This window comes from Xiphophorus maculatus, chromosome 20 (genome assembly GCF_002775205.1).
Source record: "Xiphophorus maculatus strain JP 163 A chromosome 20, X_maculatus-5.0-male, whole genome shotgun sequence".
Taxonomy (NCBI): Eukaryota; Metazoa; Chordata; class Actinopteri; order Cyprinodontiformes; family Poeciliidae; genus Xiphophorus; species Xiphophorus maculatus.
The window spans coordinates 12,550,732-12,573,238 of record NC_036462.1 but is presented as its reverse complement, the minus strand read 5'-3'; the positions used below and the strand labels follow the sequence as shown (position 1 = coordinate 12,573,238).

Genomic DNA, 22,507 nt, shown 5'->3' with positions numbered 1-22,507 from the left:
AGTGAGACTTTGGCTCGCATGGAGGCAGTGCTGTGTCATCCACACACTGAAGAGAGTGAGTGAATCATTGCAAAGAGCCGGAGTTCCAAACACTGATCCTGGATTCAGAAGAGAGAGAGAAAAGAGGAAAGGTGGTGTCTCATTTATGAATTGTTCAACATGGTAGATATTGGGAAAGCTCAGACACAGAAGCACATGGAACAACAATAGGACAGAAAGGTATTCAAAGGATATTGCATACAAGAAATTGAGAACGACACTTTCCCTATATAGGCATTATGATGAACTTACTGCACCGAATGTAAAGAAACACTAATTACCCCAAGAGCACCAAGAGCATTCAGGACAAAAGGAAAGTACCAATTTTCCCCCATTGGTCACTTTTGAAAGTGAAGTGATCAGCATTCAGCAGCTGGGACTGAGAGATGTGCGTGGCCTCACATCTCTCAGTCCCATATACAGTATGTCTTTGGTATATATATATATATATATATATATATATGTGTGTGTATGTATAGAGAGAGAGAGAGAGAGAGAGAGAGAGAGAGAGAGATTTTTTTCTTTTGAAGAAATTTTGTTTTTATAATTTGAACCAGTGGCCTCCGTCACAGCAATTTCAAAGAAGGTGAGTCACATTCAGCATTTCTGGGAACTTTTAAGAAATGAGCATAATGTCGGTAATTATGGTTTTCCTTCAAATTTGTAATGGGTACTGAACAAAAGATGAAGAAAATTGCAAACATGGGTGAAAAAAATACAAAAAAGTACTGTAATTCAAGCTATTTGCTTACTTCACTATTTACTGTTGCTGAACCTTAGGTATCGTCTATATATTTCCCATCCATACACTATAAAAAGGAAATTTTATGAATTTGTTTAAAATTAGCCATAGAAATTATGTAAAGGTAAGGCTTTTAAGTCGATACAGGTTGTACTGTGACTGTGTGAACTTGGTAAAAGTTTAAAACTTGTCATAAAACCTCAACTTAAGAAGGTTTGTGCACTGAATCAAGAATGCATATTTGTATCCCACATTAAACAGCTTAGCAAGAGGACTAAAATTTTGGTATTAACTGAGCTTGGCTTCTTCTTTAAGCTTAATCATAGGCAATTCTTATTCTCCAAGATCCAAAAGAGAACAGAATAGAACTTATTGTCTCACAGTGCGGGAGTGTATCACCAACAAATGAAAGGTGAAAACTGAAGAATTGTGATAATTAGTTAGAACAAATTTACTCGTGAATTCCAAAAATGTGTTGGGATATATTGCATTTATTTTTTTACTGTTGTACATATATAATTTCTACAATTTGTACAAAGAACCACTAACCAAATTCTAGTCCAATAAAATATATGCAAATTATTGAACCAAATTAATTAACAGTTTGTTTTATCAGTGTATAAACCTGCTGGTTATATCCTTGATTGAAATAAAAATGTTTCATGAACTCAAGTTTGTCACATGACAAAAAGTTTATTATAAAAGACTTTTATAATAACGCCTTTTATAAAAGCCTTTTTATAAAAAGCTTTTTATAAAAGGCTTTTATAAAAAGGCCTTTTATAACACTTTGGTCTGCCAAAGTGTTGGCAGCACTTTGGCAGACCAAAGTGCTGCCAACACATGAAAAAAAGTTTCTCTGAAGAATATTTCAGAAAATCTTTGTCATAAAAAGTTAGGTTGTCAAAGTTGATTGTATACACACCGACCCATACTTTGCGTTTACATAAGTGATCTTACTTGATTTACTGTGACCAGAAGATAGAACTGTTTGCAGACATCTGCTAAGCTTCTTTTAGTGAAGAAAGTTTATTATTTTAAATTTACTAGTAGCGTAGCATCTTGAAACATTTGAATTTTATGTTCACCTTTGTTCTTAATCTGGGATTTGATGATCTATAGTCATGCTGTGCTGCCTTTGAAGTGACTGTAATTGTTAGTAAATCCATAGAGCTCCTAATTCCCCTCAAACATGCCCCTTGTCATGCTGCAAAACCTATTTAATTGAGGTCAAGTAAAGATTTGAAGACAGTGTTAATTATTTTGGACCTTAAGCAGAATTTCAGCCACTGAGACAGCCACTTATATTTTTCATTGTTTGAGATTGATTGATTGTGTGTTGAGTATTTAACCCCTTACTGCCATGAATCACTCATTAGCAAACAGTTAAATTAATCATATAACAGAAAATGTTTCCTTGACTCTAATTTGTGGTAATATGCACTATTAATTAAATAAATAGCATTTTCAGTTTGGAGGCATTTTCAGGCATACTTCAGGCGTAGTCATTTGGTCTTGTGTGACGTGCGGCTCTTTGATCCTGACTCAGTAAAGTAAGAGTTTGTTTGTGTGGGTTGTAATGAGTATTTTTCTTTCTTTATTTAAAAAAACCTTAAATTTCAGTGTAATTTAATGTAAATGGTTTTTAATTTTGGTATTCAAAACTTTCTTTTTTCTGAAAATGAACACCTATGTGTAATATCAATGTAGTCAAATTATAGAATTTTATATTTTACTAGAAATTATACGTTCTTGAGGGCCCCCTGCTGACCTGGAGGCCCTAAATTGGTCCAGACTTATAAAAATTTGACTCTGATTATAGAAAGTGTAACAGACTAAAATATTAACTGAATTATAGGAAATGATTAACTAATTAAGATGATAAGAAATGAACAGAGACGTTCGTTATTATAACTAAAAATAAATAAATAAAAAATCCAACATTATAAAAAAAACAACATAGATTTGAATATCAGGAAAGGATTCATATGTTTTCCACAACTCACAGTTTTCTGGAAGTTGTCACCTCATTATTTGAACATCGACTAGACAAGCTGCTCCACATGCAGCTGTGGTTAGAGTGGTTTCCAGTTAGAGAAAAATCAGCTGTGCACAGTCAGTTGCACTTGGACGGAGAGAGAGGGTACAGAAGAAACAGAGAGAGCTGCTGTGCGCGACAGATCTCATCTCTCAAAATCAACCAGTCAGTGTCCCAAAACACGAGAAGAGCTTCTGATCATCAAACGAACCAGCTCGCAGACTGACTTCGGTCTCCGCGCAAACTTCGCGCCGAAGCTCCAGCATGTCCAGCGGGGACCAACGCCGCGGATGTGCCACATGAGGCGGACTCGAGAAACTGAAAGCAGTGCTCAAACTTTGCCCACGGAGACCACTGTGACTCTTAACGAAGCGCACACGCAACTTTCAGCGTGTTTTCTGCTCCCGTGACACTTTCCGCCGGTCACCTGGCCCGTCACTTGGGATTGCTGGGATTCAGCGGCGTGTCTCTTTTATGTTCAGCCGAGGAGACGTGTAGTTTTTCAGGGTGGTCCGTTCTAAGGAAGGTGACATGCAGGTTCTCGGTTGGACCACAGTTCTCCTCTGTCAGTGGATCCTACAGAAGGTGAGTTGTACTTATGAATAGGTTAAGAACAAACTGATATTTTTCTTATTTCCTAGAAATCACCTGCTGAAAACTGCACAGGTGTATGCTTTCAATGTTGATTGAACATGTTTACAACACAAGAAACATCCGTAGTTAAATGAAAAATAACTGCGGACAGCCTATAAGACACGAAACAGTCCTGATGTGTCTTTGTTTCTATTGCTTTCTGCATTTTCTTTTTTACGTTTTGACTGGAAAGAAAAAAAACCGCATGTGCGCCTCCGCTTCCAAGCGCGCAGATTTGTGCTGCCTGAGCGCTTCCTTTTCATTCCCACTTAAGCAGCCCTCCTTATCCATTTATCTATTTGCCCTTCCAGCAACTTCCTCTAAAATTTTCTTCAGAAGTTGAATACGCCCGTGGCTTGGTTTATTATCTTCCCATCGCTATGTGGCAAAGAGTTGGTGCGCTCAGTTGTGTTTGCTGAAGCTGCTGCAGTGTGAGCTAAATGTGCACGCTTATACACACACATAAGCGCAAGTGGCTATTTTGGAATCAAAGTTTTCATCAAAACCTCACTTTGACCGTAATGTTGCTCTTGTTCTGTCTTTACTCCCAGGAATAGAAGATTAAGATACACCTGAAGTGAAACGCTGATACACAACGCACCTCTGTCCGTTTCCAGACTAAAGATTATAATTTTAACAATTTTTCTTATCTTTCACCAACTCAGCCTCTAAATATCACACAAACTTTGCTTCCTTTCTGTCTTGTTCATCTCCATCTCTCCATATTGCCACAGCTTAAATGTTATAGCACATACTTTCTTACATTAGTGAATAAAGGAAAGCCCTTAATTTTTTTGTTTTCTCTTCTCTGAAATTGTTTTATATAAGGTGCGCCTTAATAAATTTCAATGTTATCAAGATGTTCATTTATTATAATAATTTAATTTTAAAAATCAAGTAATATATTCTCTAGATTTATTGTTCACAAACTGATATACGTATTTCAGATATTTAATTCTGATTTAAATGATTCTGGCTTACAGCTAATAGACATCCAATATTTAGTTGATCAGATTTTTTTTGTCTTACATCAGAAAAAAAACAACAACTTTTTATGCATGAATGTCATCCAGATGAAATGTCTGCTTATGAAACTGTGTTCCATATATTGTGAGGACCTGGTTGGGGCACCTTTTACGTTATTTGCTGCATCAGTGCAGTGTGGCATAGAGGTGATCAACCTGTAGCTCTGCTGAGATGTTAATGAAGCCCAGATTGCTTTTATAGTGCTTTCAGCTGGTCTGTGTTGTTCGGTCTGGTATCTGAACTTCATTTTGAAAATCATTCATAAACTCTCTATGTAGTTTAGGTCAGGTGAATTTGTGGTCTAGTCAGGCGCAATATCAAAAAATGTGGAAACTTCATATTGAACCTCCAATTTTGTGCTTCTCAATCTTCCTCCAGACTGTGGGACTTTGTTTCCAACTTAAATTCAAAAATCACTTTGAATAAAGGTTCTGTCCTGTTTCAGACCTTTTCTCCTCCAAGAGTGGCTTAACACAGATACTGTTGCAACTAGAGCACAGTTCTTGGAAACATCTTCCTGTGGCTGAAGCTTCAGCCTCAGCCATAGTTTCCCCTAAACTCATGAATGAGCTTTACTTCACAATTCTTTAATAACTGTGGTTGTGCAACATTTATTACCATGCATTTTCCTTACACTCAACTTTTCTTTAATATGCTTGAGCACAGTAAACTGAATAGCAACTTTATTAACAAGGACCTTAGATGACTTATCTTCCTTATTAAGGATGTGAATGACTGTTGCCATGACTACTGTCAGGTCAGTAGTTCTTCCATGGTTATGTATGCCAAATTACTACATTTCTGTATCAAATATACTTTTTAAATCATTCTTATGTAATGCAATGTTCAAAGTTCATAAGAAACAGAATTTTTGATTTTTGTTTTCCTCCTGCCAAAATCCTTAAAATTAATGGAAATAAACTTATGAAATAAATCTCTCTGTACGCAATGGCTCTTCAGTAACACTTAAGAAAATAAATGAACTATGATGGTATTCTAGTTCACTGAGATGCAGGTCAGGGTTCAATGAGCAGCCCTTATGTGTAGAGCAAATCTTATTAACAATCTAATGTCACTTGATTCAAGTGACAAAGTGAAGTGTTATGAACTCACAGAGGTGTGGATGGGTTGGGAATCTTTGCTGCCCACAGATTTGCCTGGTGACAAGAAAACACCAGTGATTTTTTTTTTCCTAAAAAAAATACATACTTGTTCTTTGTTTTTGTTGGATTGTTCACAAATCAGGAGATGGGATGGGGGGTTGTTTTGTGAAAGGTGAGATGCAAGCCTGTTGTCAAGACTGAATGCAAATAGTGTCTCTCGCAGGGGGGAACTACCACAGACAGTTTGGGGTTCAAGTGTTAGGATTGATTCTGTATTAGATTTTATCAGCCAAGCGTTGCAGTCTTTGTGTCTGTTGGTAAAAAAATAATAATAATCACCTCTGTAGAGCTTGAGTAATTTGGCTGACATTGCATGACAAGTTACATCTTTGAGAGCACAATTAGCTTGAGGGACATAAATGTGAGGCGGTAAAATATGCAATAAAAAAAATCTGAACACAGATAAAATAAAAAATGAGAAAAGGAGGTAAACAGCGTGGAGACAACCTAAATTTGATGATTTGTTTAAACTAAACCAACCCAAAGTCATTACTCAAGATCACTTAAAGACATTTTGCAAGAAAAGTGATAAGTGGGTCTCATTGATCTAAATTTACAAAACTGCTTATTTTCAATTAAATTTTAACCATTTTAGTATATTTACACAGTTGACAACATTTTTTGGTAAAGAAAGTAATGAAACTGTAGTTTCCTTATGCATGCACTGCAACATTATAATATATTTCACCTTGTTCTTTGAAATCATATCTCCAGTAACAGCACTACAGACGAAGAAAAGATGTGTGAAAAGCTTCTTTGCTCCTTTATGCTCCCAGGAGAAACAATAGCATTAGCCAGCATCTCAAACTGACGAAATCCTCTTATCTCCCCCCATAAAACAACTATCCGTATACCCCAGGGATATTACGGCAACTGAGTCACTTTAATTTCATTGTATATCGCCCCTCTTCCTTCGCAATCGTGTCTCATATATTCTGCACAGCTTTGCATTTCAGCGGTATCTATGTGTCTTTGTAAAACGTGCATGAGAGATGCACCCGTGCGTTATTCCGTGCCCACATGTTATGATTCCATTCTCAACATGATAGTGGTGGAAAGAAAAAAATGATCAATCAGCAAACAGCGGGATCAGATGTTTTTCCATCATGGATTAATCCAGGTGGTTGGTGCTTTCCCTCCCACTCTTGTCCTTTCGCCCATCTCTTCATCTGTGGATCATTTTGACTGTAAAAACATTCCAGCTTCAGTCAGCATGAGCCACCACTGCTCTGTAATCCGTGTGAATTATATTCTCTATTCACTGATTAGATGTGTAATCTGTTGAATCATGATGACAGAAGCAATCACATTACTGCCATATCTGTTGTCTCTGAAATTGCTCCCAGAGATCAGATACTCCTTTAACCTAAAAAAAACCCAACATGGATTCATACAGTATTTTAATGAATTCTGACATGAATTGTTTGGGATTAACCAACAATTCATTTAATTTAACTTCTTTGCTTCCTTTTTAACAGCACTGTCTCATTTTTGAGCCGCTATTGCTTTTGAAATGAATCATCACGTTTCTTTATGTGGTTAATGTTTAATTTTTTTTGTCATCCTTATAGGAGAGACTATTCCGTGTAAAGACTATATATGGAAAAGAAGTATACATTTTAGCTTAACATAATTTAAAGCATCATGGCTTCTTACAACTGACAAATGAAAGCAAAACCAGAGTCAGGCGTGCGTGCTGCTAGAAGAGCTTCACTGCAGCTCTTGCAATAACACTTTCTGTGAGAAAGAAGAAACAATGGGGGTTTAAGTGGGGCGGAAGAGAGCTGTTCAAAATAACCACCCAGAATCTCTTTTGGTTCACATGTGGTGAATATAAAGGTCTTTGCACGTCATTTTTGTTTTACTCAACAAATCATTCATGAGAATTATTTATAGGTTACGTTGCAACGCTTCTATCGTTGTAGGAATTAGGGACGTACCAATCCATCATGTTTGAAAAATGGCAATTTTCCTTTTTATTAGGTTTTTACCGGTTACTTGCAAGTAAAATAATTTTAATTTTTTTAAGAATCCTCACAATATTCAATTTGTAAACACACCAACGACATTTACTTTTGTGCACTTCAGTTTAGTTTAGCAAACATCAGATAAAGGTTATGGGAATATGCTGTGGTACATGAACAAAAAAATGTTATTGGAACATTTTCTGTTGGGTTCGAAGATACCATTTCCATCAAAGAACCTGGAGTGTATATCTTTTTTTTTGATACATCATGCTTCTAAGAAATAAAATAAGAATCTTACAAAATCAGGATTGGCAGGTCAGACCTCCAAGGTATCGGCCATGAAAACAGGTGGATCACTAACAGAAACATTTCATCATAAATAAAGTTATTTTCTACCAGATTTTGGATTGCTTTACAGTTGGATATTTTCTACAAGAACAATTGGAACTAATTTGAACCAGCAAAAGGAACTGAGAATTCAGAGGTTTCTGCTTTGAGTTTGAAACTGATAAATTCTGCTGAACCCAAACTGCATCATCTCAGACTCGTTTTATAAGTTACATAAACGTTAACGTAACCCATGACCATATTAGAGCAACATAGATCCTAAAGAAGCAACACACCACCACCAACAGCTTTTCTTTTTGTTTAGTTTTTTTCAGAGACATCCTGACATCAAACCTTGATGCTCTCTGTCAGTGGTGTTTAAAAGATGGAAAGTAGAACAATAGCGGCTCAGACAGTGAAGAGGAAAACTCTGAAAACGGACATGACCGAATGTGCAAAAAGTGGCAACTTTTTTGCAAGAACGAGCTCACAGTTAGAAACGTACAGTGAGGTTGATGAAATGGTTAAAATAAACCACTGTTCGGTCATGTCAATGAATTGTGTAATGTTGTGGCATGTATAACATAACATTGCATAATTTAAATCTTTTTATGATGTGCGCACCATAACTGTTTATGGCCCCTCAGTCAGGTGAAAGATACAGTATTTAACACCAGTCATGGTCCAGAGTGGAGGTAGGATTACTCGTATAGTAAATGTTATTAAACCTAATAGAATGAGTATGGTGGAGAACTGCTTTTTATTAGAAGAAGTCTGAGATGCTTAGATGATTTAGCTCATCACAACTTAGCTGAATTGATCAGAGAACTAAGGAAAAACGAGATTTCCATTGAAAATTGTGACCATTTTTAAAATGTGATTTAATGTCATTGTCAAAAGAATTTCTCATATCTCTTGACAATCATTCTGTGATAAAGTCACAGAGACCAACCCACTGCTCAGGTGCATATGAATGCTTTATGTTGTTATGCAGAACAAAAAAGATTATAGGGTCATTAGAAAGTTGTGTCGTACTCTCAATAACAAACTTGCAGAGAATATTACAGTTGTTTTAATGTTTTTAATAATAAGGATCAGATATCCACGAACACTAGAATTCATTTTGGAAAAAAGGAAATTCTGATGTCTTAAAGAATAGTGTTGAAGATTTTCCCTTTATCTTTTATTCTCTTATTTGTAAAACTCTAAGTTGTGAGAGAACTGTTTCCTTGCAGAGAAAAAAGAAATAGTACGTAGTGTTAAGCGAAAGTGCAACAATTGTGTGTGTATATATACAGTATATTCTTTTTTGTTAAAGGGATTTGTAAGGCACAGACATGTCTCTGAATAACAAATAACACAATATTCTGATATTGTTGAAAAGTATGTGTTGTGAAGAATATTGTTGGATATGTGCATTGAGAGTGTTTGTTTGAGTTCATGTTCTTGATTAAGGCCCTTAGAATTAGGCCCTTTGAAAGAAAAATATTTCTAATGACTAGTATGCATGCTTCTGGTGAGGAACAGAAGAGGAAAAATAAGTTAGATTCATTTTCTTAACTTCCATCCATCTACGCTGAATCAGTTGTATGAGGCTTAAATACAGATACATATCAGACCTTTTCAACCATAACAGAAGAGTCGAAGTTGTGTTTGAAGCTTGTTTCAGGGTCAGGTCACTAAACATTTTTAAATCAAGATCTAGATTGGAACTATGTTCCAATTTAGGCTTACTGACCCGTCAAAACAAGCCTGGCTGTGCTGCTTTCAGGATGTAAGATCCAAGGAGATGCTGCTGTACTTTGGAACAGATTCTTTCTTTTTAAATAAACAAAATAAACCCAACCATAACCTTGCTACAAATGATTCAAAACAGTAAAGCTTAATTTAAATGCTGAAAAAAAAATCTAACTCATTCTTATTCTTTGTAAATGCCATGTTTTATTGATACCAGAAGTTGCTACCAAACCAGACTACAAAACACATTAGGACATATAAAATCAGATGTGCTACAATAAGCAGATGAAAACTTGGTTTAAAAGTCTTAAATGGTTGAGCTGCATATAGCAGGTTTTGTCCATCAAGTCAACAAGTTTTATGCTTTATTCCTTTAGAGTGACACAGAGCTCAGCTACATTTGATGCCTCAAACAAGGACTGGCTTTTTTTCATCGTTCATCATTTTGTATTTTACCCCCTCACAGAATAGTTTTTTAAAGACTGCTGAGGTTTCATTTTCTCTTCTAAGTAAGTACTGAAATACTCAAATATTTGTTACCATTTCTACTGGTTTTTAAACACTTTAATGTAAATGTTTGTTTTATGGCCAACAATGTAGCATAAAAGATATTATTTCACTCAGCCAGTAATTTTTCAGTTCCCAAAAAGAGATTTTCCAATTATTATGTTTCTGTTTGGTTTTATATTGTTATATATTAGGTTTTAAGTTATGACAAATAAATGCTAATTACCGGATGCACCAAGTTAAACCTTTTGTTTATCTATGCTCCTGCACTATCACTATAAACTACTAAAGTCTATTTGAACAAGCTGATAAATATGTCTAATGATTGTAGAAACATAAACATCCACAGAGAGAGAAGCAGAATGACCTTTGGGAACTTTGCTGATGTTTTATTGATATTATGAAAAATGAAGTTTTGAATTGTAGAGTGAAGAGTCTGGCAGTTGCACTGACTAGTGATTTTCAACTTATGAATGTGAAAACACTTGATTATACCTTATTTCTAAGGAATACTGCTTGGATTTACTTCAAATAACAGACAAACAAAAGCTTGCCAGATGATGATAACCTTGTTGAAGCAGAATCTTCCTCAACATTTTATCCTAAGAAATGTTTTTCTTTACCCTGACGTCCAGCCCCAAAATACATATACTGCTTCTGTAATGGTACCTGAGTGCATTGGTGCATTATATAGATAATTTTAACAAGCAAACAAATGGCAAGAAGCAGACATAAGTGCTGTATGAAAGACATGACTATAAGTGGCAAAGATTGCCATTAATACAAATACTTTGAGAGAGGGTCTACGCCACTCCAAAAAGACAATCCACAAACACTTTCACCTCTGTATTTAGAGACCAAAGCTGAATCACACCATAGTTGTGAGAACGGTCTTAATGAGTTGTATTAAAAGAGTAATCTTTTCCTTAAATAATTATCATTTTTGTTTGTTTTGGGCAATAAGAATTTTGACTAAATTCTAATCAAATCACATATAAGTGTATCGGATTTGATTTTCTTTGATTATTGAGGCTGAAAATAGGAGGATTTTCAGCCTCAATCTGCTTCTGTTTTCATATTCTTCTTATATTTAACCTAAAGAGGGCGTTTGTAAAGACTGGTAAATAAAAGTTCAGAGCTAAATGGCATTTTAATTTGACTCTTAGATTAGTAAATAGTTTTACAATCCTAGAAGTGACGTTGTAATTGTCAATTTTTGTTTAACAGTTTCATAATTGACTTTCGTAACTTCAGATTTTGTTCCCAAAACCCAAAGTTAAGGGTTTCTTAAATATACAAGTTTGCAATGGTCTGTGTTAATGTACACAGTCTTTCACTCCACAGTACAGATAGATAACAGATCATTTTAGAGAAGGGCAATAAGACAAAGCACATATGAACATCTGCCTATAAACTGCTTCATAAACAAGAAGTTTTTTGAGTATCCTACTCAAAGTCCAGACTTCAAGTTCAATGCTTTGGTATGATATTAGACAGTTGCTGCTGTGGCAAAACCAGTAATTAGACTTGTGGGACAATTATTATTCATCATAGGGCCAAGTTGGTTTGTTCCTTTAATGGGTAAATTAATCATTTTAAACCTGCTTGTTGTATTTACTAATGTTATTGTATGATTTAATAATCAAAAATGTCCTGTGACAAAAGTAGCTAAATCAAAGCAAGTCTGTAATGGGCCAAATACATTTTCAAAGCACTTTAATGAAAAACTATTGAACATTATCTGGGGAAAATGACTCCCTTAGAGGAGCTAGTGGAGGCTGAAAGGAGAAGCTCAGAGGAGACTGAGGAGACCGGCGAAGAAATGACTTGCTTCTATTGTGTTTGTGATAAAACGCAACACAGACGTGAATGTATATAACGTATCGGGAATGACATAAATCATCCCTGAACGTGTTCATAAACATGTTCTGAGCTGAGGGGGGAAAAAAATTAGCAAATGCTTGAAGTACTTTCCTAAATGTCTCCTGTTGTCGTGAGCAACATGGGCACCACAAGGAGATTGTCTTGTCAGAGCATTACCAAATACTTATGAAGCCAGGGAGGGAAGCATAATGATAGAGGTGGGCGTGTTGTTGCCCTGTACAGTCTGACAAGATCAAACATCAATCACTGAACCAGGCCATATGCTGAGCAGAACACCAGAGGGAACTGTTTATCACCTCCCTTGATTAGAACTGATGTTAATATTAAGGAAGATCAATAAATTAGTACATTGTTGAAAATCATTAGGAGTGTTTTATTTTGTGTACAAGTTTCCTAATGTGTAGATATTGACATTATCACTGACTTAATGATTTAATTTATTGTAATTATTATTTAACATTTTTATGTTTGTCAATGAGAAAACAAAGAACTATAGGCTTGGTATGAACAAGTCGTTTTTTTAAACAATCCCATCCCTGCCTAAGAGAAAAATAAAATGGAGATTTTAACCAAAAATGGAGGATTAAGGGATCAAAGTCACCTAAAAGAGCCTGAGGTCACCTGGTATTGAAGCTTGTTAGACATCAGTGTCAGAATCTGAATAAATCTGATAGAAGTAAGGACCAAAAGGTCTGCAGCTATAACTAGCATCCCAGGAGACCACCAGGAGCCTCGCTGCTCAGGAGTTTGTGCGTTGGACATTTTACAACCATTTATCAAGTTAGACTGATTAACTTGATAAATGGTTTCCTAATTTTTTTTTTAATGTTTTTAATTTTACTGTGTTTTAAAACGCTGAATTCCTGATGTAACATGGAACAAGTTAACAACTTAATAAAATATTCTTTACATGTATTAAAAGTAGCATACTCAGATTAAGGAAATGTGTAGGAGTAGGAGAGTGAAGTAATAAATGTCCAAGTGTATTTGTGCATAAAAAATAACAAACCAGTTACAAAATATGGAAAACTTTGCACATAATAGTGGTCTGAGTTTGTTGGAAGCAGTGATGGTAATAAAGTTTAACAGCTGCTGTCTGGAAGTATTTACAGTTATGGTCATAAGTGCGCCTAGGATGCAGCAGTCTGTTAGTAGGAGCTCTGCAGTCCTGCAACAGCCTTATTCATGGGGTGGGAGACATTGTCCAAGAATGATGTTTTTTACGCCAGAGTGCTTCTGTTTCCCACAACCTCCACTGGATCAAGGGGGCATCTTAGGACAGAGCTGGCCTTCCTGATGACCTTATCTAACCTCTTCCATGCAGCTGTAAAAATCTGCTGATCCAACAAACTACACCGCAGAAGATGGCTGATGCCACCGCTAAGTCAAAAAGGCCTCCAGGAATGCCCCCTATAACCTCAAAAAGATCTCAGTCTCCTCAGCAGGAGAAGTCTGCAGCTGACCCTCCTTCAAAGAGCATCAGTGTTGTGATTCCAGTCCAGTTTCTTACAGATGAACACGCTCTTCTCTATTCTGTATGTTAGTGTTGGACATCGTAATTTATAGATGGTCTCAAAAATTATTTTACATTAGATTTTCTTCCTCACCTTCATGGTGACAGACATGCTTTTATTAGAAAACATTCTATATTATTTGCATATTAGTCTCATTCTTACATTTTAACATAAACTTGTGTTTCAGTTCAAGTGCAGTGTTGCTTTTCTTGCAGCTTTAAAAGTGAAGTAAGTATTTTTCAAACATTTTAACACTAAAATGTATGTAATCTCAGTGCGCATCTTTTTGATATTATGTTGGAATTATCATCATCATCTGTCTGAAAATTTCTCTTCACATTGGGTGAAAATGTTATTTGTTTTTCTGAGGTATTTCTTTTTCTGGTAAAAATATGCCACTCTTGTTTTGTCCAATTTTCTTCCAGTTTTGTTTTTGTCCTCTTTTGCATTATTTAATAAAATAAAGCAGCAAAGGGAGGTTATGGGTAAAATGGTCAGCCCTATTTACTTGTGTTGCTCCACTTTGAGAGGTCCCCAGTCATCTTTGTGATATGGGGAGGGTGTAAATCTCCCTTTCCCCCCTCTCTTTTTCCTGGCTGTGAGGAGCACAGTCGAGCTTTGGAAATAGATCACATCAGAAGGGACGGTTGGCTCTCGATGATGGGCACCATGTTTGTTTCATACATGCTTGATGAGTAGCTCAGCTCTCAGAGGGGGCCACCAGTTGTGGCGTAACACCACTGCTGATGGTCAATATGTTGCCGAGTCTCAGCTTCCCCAGGGAGGAAATGCACACTGTGCTTCATACTCTAGCTATCTGATCCACCGGTGTGGCCCTGTGTTTGCTGATGTGAGAAGCATGCATTATAGCTCGACACTAGCTCACATGTTGTACTGAAAGAAAACAATTGAATATACAGCATTGTGTATGCAAGTTTGTAGATATTTTTAAATGACCTTTCCTGTCTTCATTTTCAAATAATATCCTCTTCTGTATTTGTGTGTGTAAAAAAAAAAAAAAGTGTTCTGTTATTTTTTTCTAATGATGGGGCAATCATTCATTATGTCAGTGAATCAACCATTAATCAGTCCCAGTGATCTGCAAGTAAAATTCAGAAATACCCTTTTTTTTAAATTCCTTTTAGTTTATTGCATCAATAAACAACATGTTGATCGATGGAGTCTATTTTGTTAAAGGATGGGAGCATACGCTTTCATGGCTTAATGAGGATAATCCTGCAATTTATTAATTTCTTATCAAATTTAAAGCATCTACCCTTATCAAGGAACCTGTTGCTCCATTTCTCCTTATAAATGTTAATTCATCGTAATGCTTCATCTAAAACAAAATTCTCAGAAATCAGTCTGTATGTGTTTATTGTAGTTAGAAAATTTAAAATAGAAGATAATACCAGTTAACCCTATGCAACGGAACGCCTGCGTGCTGTTTTTCTATTGTATTTTTCGGGAGGGAGGGTTAACTTTCACCCCCGAAAAATACAATAGAAAAACAGCACGCGGGCGTTCCACTGCAGGTTAAGGGGTTAATGTTTGATTGGTGCTTCTTTATTTTGTTTCATACGCATTTAACTTGTGTATGAAACAAATTAAATGCATTGACACGTGAAGCATTTCACGTGTCAATGCTTCAATTCATGTGTTTAGAGTTGAATAAAACTAACGTGTCCACAGGAAAAAGAAAAAGCAAATTAGGTTAGATTTGAACGCCCTGACCTTTTTGGTCTTGATAACAATGGTCGACACAGAATTACTTTGCAGCTACCAACAAAATATTTGAGATTTAAAGTTTGTCACAACATACCCCAAACATGAGGAACATGATAATAAAAACTTAACTTTTTGACCTACAAAGCAAATTACAATGTGTGATGAAATATTAACGTCACCATGAAAACATCATGACCACAGTGAAACATGGTGGTGGCAGGATCATGCCATATGGATGATTTCCTCTAGTTGAAGGGAGGATGGATGGAGTTATGTGCAGGATAAACTACACACAAAACCAGATTGAGGGTGCAAAACATTTGGGACTGAGGCAAGGTTCAATGACGTTAAACATTACAGCCAGGCTGCAATATGATAGATCAGAGCATGTTCATGTGTTAGAATGGGTCAGTCTTAGACGTAAATCTAATTGAGGACCTTTGGCAAGACTACTAAATAATCTAATGTATACCAATCTGACTGAGCTTGAAAGATTTTGGAAAGACAAATGAACAAAATAATACTATGTAGAATAGAAATCATTAGAAAATAGATGGTTTTTTGTGGGTTAAGCACAAAAAGCTCAGAGTTTTCTACTTTTCCTTTGTAAATTCTGTCGACATAGTCACAAAGGTGAGAATTATACTTCAATCAATCAATCAAATTTTATTTGTATAGCACATTTCAGCAGCAAAGCATTTCAAAGTGCCTTACATCATCTCAAACACAGAAACACAATGCAACATAGAATCAACAATCAAAACACGACATTAAGTCAGGTTCCATCAATAAATTTGTAATTGATTACTTTTCAAATACAATCCTAAATAGGTGGATTTTTAGTCGAGTTTGCATCCATAAAAGGCTTACCTGTTACACTCCTACTGTGTTATATGGAACAAAATACCTATTGCTATTTTTATTCCGACTCACGCTCACAATCATACAGTTTAAAACGATGCAGACAGCATTTTAATGGGCTTCTGGCACACGGCTCCGTACACCTCTTTCACGGAATTTCGAGCAGGGACTCCACCGTCCCTCACGGACTTTTGTGCAATTCTATGGTACCTGTTAGTGTCTAGAATTTACAGGGTTTGTGTTACGCGCAGTGGCCCTCAGTCACTCACCGTTTTTCTTCCGGCACTAGGCTCCTTACACCTCTCATGGGAGAGAGTTACTTCTTAACTCTTTCTCATTTATTAAATTCTCACCTTTTGTAATTAATTAACAGGGCTTGCGTTTTTACGTCTAATGAATAATAGTAACTTTCCTGAGGGAGACATAGGACAGGACTTTATTTGAGTAATGAGATATTAAAGTCTAATCCAAGCAACATGTAATATACGTATAACTCATGGTGCAGATGGCGGTGAATGCTCAGGGTCAGATTAGTGTGAGGACCCTGGCCCACACAGGGTGTGGAGGATGGATTATTTTTTTTTAAACATTTTTTTAATATCTCTTATAGAGCTTGTAATGCATTAATTCATACAACCATTGGATATATTTGAAAACTGAAGCAGAATGAGAAGAGGAAACACACACACACGCACACAGCTAGATTGGTGACCTCTTTAGTAAGCTCCACTGACGTTCAGACAAACACACTATCCTAATAAATAAAAGATTCTGTTCATACCAATCCACTGGTGATAAAATCTGGGGGATTTGACGCTGTTGTGTTGTTTTTTAAGAAGACATGTAATAACAGACCCTTGTTTGCATTCCCTTTTAGTCCAGGCAGCACTGCAGGATTTGCGTTGGATGCATTATTAAGATGAAAGCAAGACAATATGATTGTGTTTTTCTTTTGTTCACAGTTTGTTCACTGTAGACTGTTTCGCCAAGTCAAAACTTTCTTTATATATTGTTTCCTGAATTCAGGCGTATTGGAGAGAGGAGATTTCAGTCCAGATCGGGGCACTCAGCAGAACCATTTGGTCACAGATGCCCTGCACATCTCTCAGTCTTTTTCTGTCTTTCTTTTTGGCTTTCATCTTACACCTCTCTCACCTGCCACCTGCCTGTCAAAACCTTCACAATTGAGCTTCTATCCTTTTCTCCATTGCTCTATTTCTCATCCTGCAAGCTGTTCTACCTCCAACCTGCTTTTGTCCAGCCATTCAACTACTTGGCCAGTGTCTTTGATTAAAATGGAAAATTAGAAGAAAAAATATATAAGGATGATATTGTTGTGTTAGTTTCCAGCTTATTTTGCTCTGAAAGTTTTCTACAGTAGAGACAAGATTTTATATTTCCCTTTCGCTCTCCTGGTGGTTTCTGGCTCCAGTCGCTGTGTTTCTCCCTGGGTGTTTCTGAATTAAGACATGGCTCTTCCTACTGCTGAATTATATAAAAATCTCTGCTTGGTTTTTAGTTAATTAGCCAAAGCAGGGAGCAAATGGCTGGGGGGCGAGATGGTTAGGCTCATGGCAAAAGCCGCGTGTGTTTGTGTGTGTGTGTGTTGATGTGGCTAGGATAGACTCTCCCTCCTTTAACTTGGTCCAACTTGGCCGAAAGGAGGCTGCTGGGAAGGGAGACTGGGTCAGAGCTATGGATGAAGAAGAGTCCACAGCAAAATGAACTTGAGGCTGTGTGGGCAGCAGGCAAGATCAGAAAAAAAAACATCTGATGTCTTTAATTCTCACATTTTGGCATTGTGATCCTCATAGATAGCTTAACTGTCATGGTCGTGTGGCATTTATAGGGTTTAAGGTATACCACTGCTTCAAAACCTCATTTTGTCCTGTTGTGCACCATGATATGACCAGATATGACTCTGACGGTTTTAAATGCTTTCCAAACAACATATAACAGAACATGCATGCAGAAATTATGTCAAATTTCTTCACCAGAAAAGTACAAAATTTCACTCAGATAATTCAGGTGTAAGTGTTTAAAAATGAATTTGCCAGCATAGCAGTAAGTCTGATTTTGGCATCTAGGCTTCAAAGTCTTCACTAGTGGTCATGCTGCTCAACATTTCATGGAGTGATGAGCTGACCTCTACCCCCTGAACGTGTCTTTCACACGTCAGGCAAGGGATGTGCTGGGGTGGTGGAGACTCTGAAGAGAACCAAGGAAAACCTGGCAGTAGCACCAGCAGCTCATGAAATGAAATGCAGAGTTCAGCAGGACACTTTGTAGCTTAAATACACCCTACCAATGCAAACACCCTACCAATGTTTGCATTGGTAGGGTGTGTTTAATATTAGGGATGAGCTGATCCAGATATCTGTATCGATATAGGGTACCTTAGGATAACTGCTTACGCCATTTCTCAGGCTTTGCCTCTTTTATTAAAAGATAGGAGAAAAAAAAATATCAGAATCTAAACTAAATAAGTTGATTTGTAACTATGCTGATCCCAAATCATTGATAAAGAAAAAAAAAGCTGGTAGCTTCTCATGTTCAGTGTCTATACCAACAAGTGGAGGAAGTGGTCTGGTCACTCTCAGGGTGCTTCCACACCAGGAGAGTTCATGATTGGGGAGCGGGAATGCCAAAATTCAATGAAGGCCAAAAGACCTTCATTGAATTTTGGTTCTCTTTGAGCCTGTGCTTTAGAAAGCAAACAAAACTGCTTGGACAACATGGTGCAGATACAACAGCTGCTCACTTGGAGCACTAGCACAAGATGTTGCCCGGTATGAGCAGCAGACAAGGTTTTATTTCAGTTAATAAAAACACAAAACTATCAAATTTTTCTATATTTTAGGCTTTTTAACAAGATGCTGGAAAAAGTTATGGATTAGGCAGAGTTATGGCAAACTGTGTGCTTCCCCTCCCCTTATCTTTTACTTTTGCTGCCAGTCAGTTGGCTGACTAAACCATCATTTTCCTTGCTTAGAGGAAGGACACATTTGGCTGTTTTAACAACCAAAATAGTTTTGGTTGTTAAAAACATGTAATTGAAACTAAATAAGCACCAGCCGTCCTACTATGGTAACTCTGTTTTCCTGGTTAAAATCCCAGTTTTACTTTATTAAAAGAAGAACAAAAATAAGGGGTAGTCTGAACAAAAAATAATGGAAATGTACTGCCATATGTAGATGTTATTTATTCTGTTTTGCCCCAGTATCAATAATTAAAATAACAACAAATGCTATTAACAACATAATGTTTGTAATTACCAATATTAATAGCAGCAGGTTTTAAAAAAGTTTTTTATAGGTTTTCACGCAGTGAAAATATAATGCCAACCTATGCCTAGCTTGTTACTGAGATCTCATACATTGCACATGTTGTTAAACCACATATTAGTGAAAATGAAAGTTTATTCTGTTCAACCAGCTTAATTTGGGATTTTTCAGAGATACAGAATATTATTACCACTATCTAGATCATTCTCATTTAAGCAAAATAAAATTAATTCCCTTTAATCCAATCAAATCAAGTGCATTTTGAGATTGTAAGATTTGAATCAGAAAGTTAACTTTCTAATTATTTTTCTTGCTTTACAATGATACATATTGGGAGGGTTCTCTTAGTCACATTAATGGACACAACAGACATTTCTTCAACCCCCTTTTTCTCTTTATGTAGACCTGAATAACAACCTTTTCAAAACAGGATATATGGATGGTCAATAGGCTGGTTTAAAATCAGCCTCAGCAATTATTTTCCTCTCTTAGCAAGAATTATTCACATTGTTAAAAGTTAATTAGCCGTCTATTTAGTAACTCCATTCTGTTCATTTTTAAACCAATTCTCCTGCATCACTGATCCATTGTTGACACTCAGTCAACGTTTTCAGTGTGCTTTTCAAAAAAGACTTGTAGAATCTGGAGACTAAGTATAAAACCATGATGTCCTTACTAATTACTGCATTAAGAAATGTCGATGAAACTTGAATTATCTGATCTCTTCATTATGCCTCATTTTCACAAAGCAGTCACTCTTGAAAACTATGGGTCAACATTCTTGATTGAACCCAGGTGAAGTTACATTTCCCCAACAAGATTTGGACAAACAGAGAACAGAAAACCTTTAAACAGACTGAGTGTCCCGAAGCCTCAGTTCACTCTGCTCAGCAGATGTCACCCTCCCCTCAGCAAAGTCTCAGAATAGACCCTAACCTGCAAGTAGCAACATGACCAGTCAGTGACAGTGACATAATGTGGCACCTAGAGGACCAGTCAGACAGAGAATGAAGGATGAGAGGTGATAGATGGGGAAAGAAATGGAAAACTACCACATATGCTCCAGCAGCGAGAGGCTGGACACCTCTCTGCACAGGACTGTGCTACAGTATGTTCAGCCAAGGAGAGTGTGAACAATGTAAATCAGCCTTTTCAAGAAGGGCAACAGCAGAACAGCTTGATCCCTTAGTGGCCAGCTCTGAGACTCTCCTTATAACTCTGAACTGAGTAGATGTTGGTACACTGCTGAAAATATGTTGCTTGAGTGAGAAGGAGGAAAGGTTAGTGTTACATCATGGCAGTCTTTCCGATGAAACTGATGGGAAAGTTAAAGGAGTGCGTTTGTACAGAATAAAATAATCACTAAAATTCCTCCACATGTAAGGTTGAAGACTTTTTTTCATTGAAAACTTCCAGGAAAAGCAAAATATAAAAAGCACACATTCATTGAAAAAAAAACCTGTACTTTGAATCAGCAAGCAAAGCTCCATTTAGTAAACTGCAGAATAAAGAGGATTACCTACCAACAAAACACCTCTACTGACAATGAGCCAGCAATCCTCATGTCACACCTGAGGTTAGCTGCCAAACAAACCCTACAGGAAGTGGTTGTACTAGCCACAACTCTAATTAGCCAATTAAAAAAGAGCTTCTCTTTTTATGTTATCATCATTATTCTGTTTACATGCTAAACACCACTGTGTTCATAGTCAATACCATTGGCAAAGGAACAGGAAAATGCTACAACCCCTGGCAAAAAGTATGGAATCACCAGTCTTGGATGAGCACTCATTCAGACATTTCATGCTGTAAAACAAACTCAGATCAAAAACATGATACAATATTAAGGTCGTTCCAAAGTGCAACTTGTTGGCCTTCAGGAACACTCAAAGAAATGAAGAGAAAACATTGTGGAAGTCAGTGAATGATACTTTAATTGACCAAACACAGGGAAATAAATATGGAATCACTCAATTCTGAGGAAAAAAGTGTGGAATCATGAAAAACGCATAAACAAAAGACCATTCAAAATACATCACTAGTATTTAGTTGCACCACCTTTGGCTTTTATAACAGCTTTCAGTCTGTGAGGCATGGACTTGATGAGTGACAAACAGTATTCTGCATCAATTTGGTGCCAACTCTCTTTGATAGCAGTTGCCAGATCAGCTTTGCTGGTTGGACCCTTCTTGTGGACCATTTTTTGTTGTAGATTCAAACACGTAGATATTGTTTACACTGCATCCTTATTGCTGATCAACTCAGTGACTTCTTAGTTTCTTTCCAGCCCATTTGGCATTTATTTTTTAAGAATTGCCTGGTGATTATTTTTTTAAGTATTTGAACAAAATCTTGTTTGCCTCAGAGGAACAAATTACAAAACAAGGAGTTTGTCAGTTATTGACTTCAAAATGAAATCACTTACAAAGGCTACAGACTTGACCTTGGCTTGCTAGATAAAGAAAGTTTCTGCAAGAAACAGTCAATCTGACCTTGATTAGTAAACAAACACTCATATTTAGTACTTTTGTACAGCTGAATGTAATATAAAATGCTTTAGAGAAGTTAGGAACAAAGGAAAATCATTCAAACAAAGATTACAGTTATACAATTTGCACTGCATGTAGTGAAATATGCTTTTAAAAAGTTTTGCATGGAAAAGAAATGGTGTGACTTGGTTGTAAGTTTGCGCTAGTGCAGATCAGTAATTTATATTCATATATTTCATTTATAAGGAGCTGGTACTTGCAGAACAATACCTGAGGGCATAAATGACAGCAATTGGACAGGATCTGGGCGATACAGTACAGTCTGACATGACATAGGTGTCCTCATTACCCACCGGATCAAACATCTGATCACTGTCACAGCTATTTAACCATTATGGCAGGCATTTGCAGAACCTGGTGGAGAAGTTTGTGACCGTAATATGACAATTTGACTATAAGACTAGTGGCCAGTTGATCAGAAATTTAAAAAATGCATCTCTTTGCGATCGTTAAAAGTACTACAACTACCACAGCGCTACCCTGTCATCCTGACACAACATTCTTCAAT

The 22,507-nt window shown here is 36.6% G+C and overlaps 1 protein-coding gene across 1 annotated transcript in view; it reads left to right on the top strand.

The window, feature by feature from the left end:
• Positions 1–2,861: 2,861 nt before the first annotated feature.
• nxph4 (neurexophilin 4) overlaps positions 2,862–22,507 on the top strand; it is a 55,052-nt gene continuing 35,406 nt past the window's right edge. The window contains exon 1 of the mRNA XM_014471096.2: positions 2,862–3,404. Within this exon, the coding sequence (XP_014326582.1) occupies positions 3,351–3,404 (54 nt within the window). The 5' untranslated portion in view covers positions 2,862–3,350. The remainder of the gene's footprint in view (positions 3,405–22,507) is intronic.